Source organism: Epinephelus fuscoguttatus, linkage group LG9, assembly GCF_011397635.1.
Source record: "Epinephelus fuscoguttatus linkage group LG9, E.fuscoguttatus.final_Chr_v1".
NCBI lineage: Eukaryota > Metazoa > Chordata > Actinopteri > Perciformes > Serranidae > Epinephelus > Epinephelus fuscoguttatus.
This window is the reverse complement of record NC_064760.1, coordinates 14,408,632-14,413,195: the sequence shown is the minus strand read 5'-3', so window position 1 is coordinate 14,413,195 and position 4,564 is coordinate 14,408,632. Positions and strand designations below refer to the sequence as shown.

General features: G+C 44.1%; 1 protein-coding gene across 1 annotated transcript; it reads right to left on the bottom strand.

Moving 5' to 3' along the window:
* Positions 1 to 1,618: 1,618 nt before the first annotated feature.
* Positions 1,619 to 4,279, bottom strand: hs3st1 (heparan sulfate (glucosamine) 3-O-sulfotransferase 1). Its single transcript, XM_049586497.1, has 2 exons — positions 4,034 to 4,279; positions 1,619 to 3,318 (listed from the first exon to the last, which is right to left on the bottom strand). The coding sequence occupies exon 2, from the start codon at positions 3,177 to 3,179 to the stop codon at positions 2,262 to 2,264; it is 918 nt and encodes a 305-aa protein (XP_049442454.1). The 5' UTR covers positions 3,180 to 3,318; positions 4,034 to 4,279; the 3' UTR covers positions 1,619 to 2,261.
* Between the last annotated feature and the right edge of the window lie 285 nt (positions 4,280 to 4,564).

Here is a 4,564-nt window from a genome sequence, read left to right as displayed (position 1 = left end):
GATAAACCTTTAAGACATTAATCTGTTGTTCAAGCTGGACTTTAGAACGTTCTGCTACACTAAGTGTATTAAAATGTTTTACCTTTATTTAATCTTTGCTCTTTTTTGTGACAGTTTCACCTTTTTGGACATCTAACAGTTATTCACACTAAACTATCTGAGTTGATAAGAGGAGAATTGCCTCTTTTTTTAGATGTGTTAACTCATACACTACATAGGTGTGACAAGGGGCCCTGCACTGATTTTTGGTTGTAATGTCATATAGAAGCAGAAAATGGAATACTCAAGTACAAAATTGGGCTTGAGAAAATGTACTCTGTGACTTTCCAGCACTTGTGCTAATGCTCCACATTATTTCCAAGCAGGTTGTTTTCCCCTCTTGTTCTTAAATAAGTGATTCTGCAGTCTGTGGTATCGAGGTGAAAACAGGTTTATCTGGAGATTGCATCAGTTCTTGTCCGACCCCGAGAAACATCAACATCGCCTGCTGTATTTTTGATTTTAAAGAAAGAAACCTGCATTCCTGCCAGTTCCTCCAGATGTGACTGCTCTTAAAGGACCATCTGGAGACCTGACACCTTCAAAGCAACACTAAAGCAGAACATGCCAGTTGTGTGATACTGCTGCACATGCCAAATGATGTAAGCAGCTGTCTGATAATCTCACAGAAGCCACCACACGCGCTCTCCCTTTACTCTGTCTCCTCCTTCACCCCCTACGCCTGCAGCCAAACCTGTTCTGCTGATGGCCGTTGATAGTCTTACTCAACACTATCACTATAAAAAACACATGTTAACTGCAGGCAGATCAGGGAGTAGCATCACAGCTCTCTGAGGGCACAGAGAAAAAGAGAGATAGGAAGAAAGAAATAGTGCTTTGGTCTGCATTTAAGGGGCAATGAGGTTAACATCCTGTCTGCAGAGTCCCAGTAAGCCCCTGAGTAAATCTAGGCCACATTCAAATATGAAACAGCTACTGTAGGTTTTTTGGAGCTTAATGTCTTTGAGACGGTGCTGCTGATGTTTTCAAAGTAGCAATAAGATTTGAATAAATAATCCCTTGCCTCTCTGAAAAAAACAGAGTAAGAAGATCACACCCTTGGGCATAAACAACTTCATCTTTTGATTTCACATGGTTGGGATTGTGCTCGATTCTGAGTTTACCTATCTGCCCACTCTCAATTATACTAAAAGTTACTCTAAATATGTGTGAAACACCCTGACAATTAAAGCACGTATTCAACCGGCATCACAACTATTTGTTTCATAGAAGTCACTCGAACATTGTGGTGTTCACAAGCTCACAGAGGGCAACCAAACAGGAAGTTCAAGGCAGCTGCAACATTGATTTACGTGCATGTTGACAGACACGTTCAGAACATCCTGCCAATAAATGTAAATCAGAAAAAAAAAACAGTGCGATCCAGTAATCCACAGAGGTGGGTGCAACCGATACACAGACACATGCTCGTGCCTGTTAACTAAGTGGAAATCATGACTTTGAGTCGTGCTCTTTTGCTTGTTGAGATCTGAAGAAAAACTACAACAGCAGACGGATACATAATGGACGAATAAAAATAGATAAGTCGAGAAGAAGAAGAAGAAAACATCAGACATGCTAAAAATAAAATACATTTTTTATTATGGTATTAATTCTTCACTTCTTGAAAAACTCTATTTACAGTACACCTTAATGATCGGCAAATATTTTATGTGCGCAGAGCGTTTATATATCTGACTCTTACATAGAGAAACATTTTGAGTAACAAACAAAAAAAAAATGGCTCGTGCCTGAAAGTGACTGAGGAAATCATAGCAGCAGGTAAAGGTCCTTCAGAGCTCTAAATGCAGTTAGACGTTAATAATGTCATATTATAGGAGGCAAAATATAAAAGTATGACAATACTAAACTGCTTGGTACTTATCTTTATGGAACACATTAACTGCCACAGTCTAAAGTCTGGATGTCATTATTAGTCTTTGATCGGACGAGTTGAACAGTAGTGAGCAGTACAGAAAGACAGTAAAATGCATAAGTTGGACAATGGAAAGAAATAAGACGTGCATTAACAGAGCATGTCATGGACTGCAGCCTGCCCTGATATTTGGCTCGATCATACTCCTGTAACAAAACTTACTAGTACAAAAATAGATTTAGTTTAATTTTACATTAGCTTTGCCTCTTTATCTACATTGTTAGTGAGGGAAACAGGACAGCTCATCCCCGAGCAGCTCTACTCCAAACTACTGAGACCCACACATTCATTTCCAGTTGAACGTTCGGCCCACCAGCTCAAAGAACTTCTTGTTGGGTTCGTGAAAGAACTGGTAGAGTTTCTGCAGGATGGCGGGCGCCACGTGAGGGTGAGCCCTGCCTTTTGAATCATGTAAACAGCGTTCTCGCCCATGGTCTCTCAAACAGTAGAATCCTTTCGTTTTATTGAAGTAAAAATTTGAAGCGTTTATCTGAGGTTCCAGCTTTAGGAATCTCTCCACCTTTTTCATCTCAGGGAACGGGTCCCTGATCAACTCGTCCCCGTCCACCACGTGAATGCTCTCCAGTGGAAAGTACTGCAGCCAGTTCTGCATGTGAACATAGTACAGGCTGCGATTGAGAGCCTTGTATCCCAGGTTGATCTCGCCGTCCTTCACCAGAACGGACTCGATGGGCTGGTAGCGCTTGTGCTTCTGGAGGCGGTTGTAAAAGACCTGCGTGTAGTCCGACAGCACCCGCTCCGTGGGGTCTCTGAGGATGAGCAGCAGCTTGATGTGAGGGTTCATCTGATGGATGCGTTTGGGGACTTTGCTGGAGGTGAAGTAGGCCGGCGTCTTCTCCACTGTCAGCTGATCGGGGAAGGCGTAGGGCATCTGGCTGAGATACCAAGGCAAGCCCTTCTGAAAGTGACTCTCCCAGTCAAAGAAGTGCACCTCGTTCTGCGCCGCCGCCACCGCACTGTGCAGGCTGAGCATCTCTATCAGCGCCCGCGTCCCCCCCTTCCTCACGCCAATGATTAGAATCTGAGGAAGCTGTTGGAGGGTCCCGTTTGGGTGGCTGGTGGTCCCGTTGTCAGTGGGCGACCAGGTGGGAGGTGAAGGTGGCCCCTCGTCAGCCACGGGCCTGGAGGGGATGGGGGGAGACTGCATTGCAAAAAGCAGCAGCCCGAGGAGCACGGCTGCCATGAGGGAGGTCCTGACCTTGGAGGATTTCAGCCTGGCAAAAGCACCAAAACTGTATCCCACATTGAAAGAGCAGCTGCCTGAGCACAATGGTCCAGTTGAAAAGACAAAAAAACTGCCTCTTCTCTGCCAGCAGCGAAAACTGCAAGTGGAGGGGAAAAAAACAGCTGTGATTAGAAGACACCTAGTGAACATCTGGCAGAGACACAAAACACCTCTGGAAAATACCTGCGAGAAGACGATCCATCCAGCATCCAAACAACATGTCTGATCACCACAGAGTTATGACTCAGTCGACAAGGAAGAACATTTAAATGGTATCGTTTATGACTATTGAGGTGATTAAACTTTAAACTCCACCCAGTGATATCTGTAAGCCAACAAACCATTAATAATCTACATTTTGAACAGGAAACAGGAGTTATGAGTACATGAATAATCTTTATTTCACAGCCTTTTTATTTCACAATAACCCAACAATATTGATGGCATAAAAACACACATTACTTTGAAAAGGGGTGCGTTTTGTGTAAAATAAAATGTACATACACTGAGCAATTAAAAATTAAAAACGGTGAGGCAACACTGTACAACATTAACCCTAATAAATACATGTTCAAGACTCAGTGTGAGCTCGGAAATATTTACTAGCTACTGGTAAAAAAGCAGGTGTGGTAAATGTTGGAAATTTAAGGACACACGGGGAGAAACTAGAAATCTGTGCGCACACGAACCGCATGTTTTGCATCCTTTCTTTTCTTATGGTATATTTAAAATTGCCAGCCACAGTTTGTCTACTTGGCTGCGTTGCTCTGGCACTGACAAAGAAACCCACGAAGTCCCTCCCGACCTCTTACCTTTTTAACTCTAATCGTCTCGACTCGACAGAGATTTCATGTCGTGCAGCTCTGAGCTCTCCGTTCACAGCACCAATACTTCCACACAACCAGCGGGTGTACGATCCAGCTCTGCGCCGTGTTTGCGGTCTCCTCCGTGCGCACGAAACTCGCCTCCGACGCGGGGACACAACTTCACCGGAGCACCTCCTCTGTGTTGTGTTTCCTCGCCACACGGTCCTCTCGGTTTTTGAGTGTCAGCTGTTGAAGCCTACGCCTACATTACGCCCGCAGGACCACTCCCCCCCTTACTGTGACTCACGTGGTTGTAATGGCACGGTATTTGACGGAGATAAAGCTGCTGGTATGAGAGATATGAGGGGAGGAAGTGAAGCAGGTGCGCCAGGTGTGACACGTGCAAAAAAAAAAATTGGGCAACACAGACAGAAAGTGGGGAATATAATACCATTGTGATTATGTGTTATAGTGGAGAAAATTGCTCCAGTCTTGCAGAGAGTTCTGTTTGTGGCAATAGCTCAGATTATTTACCAA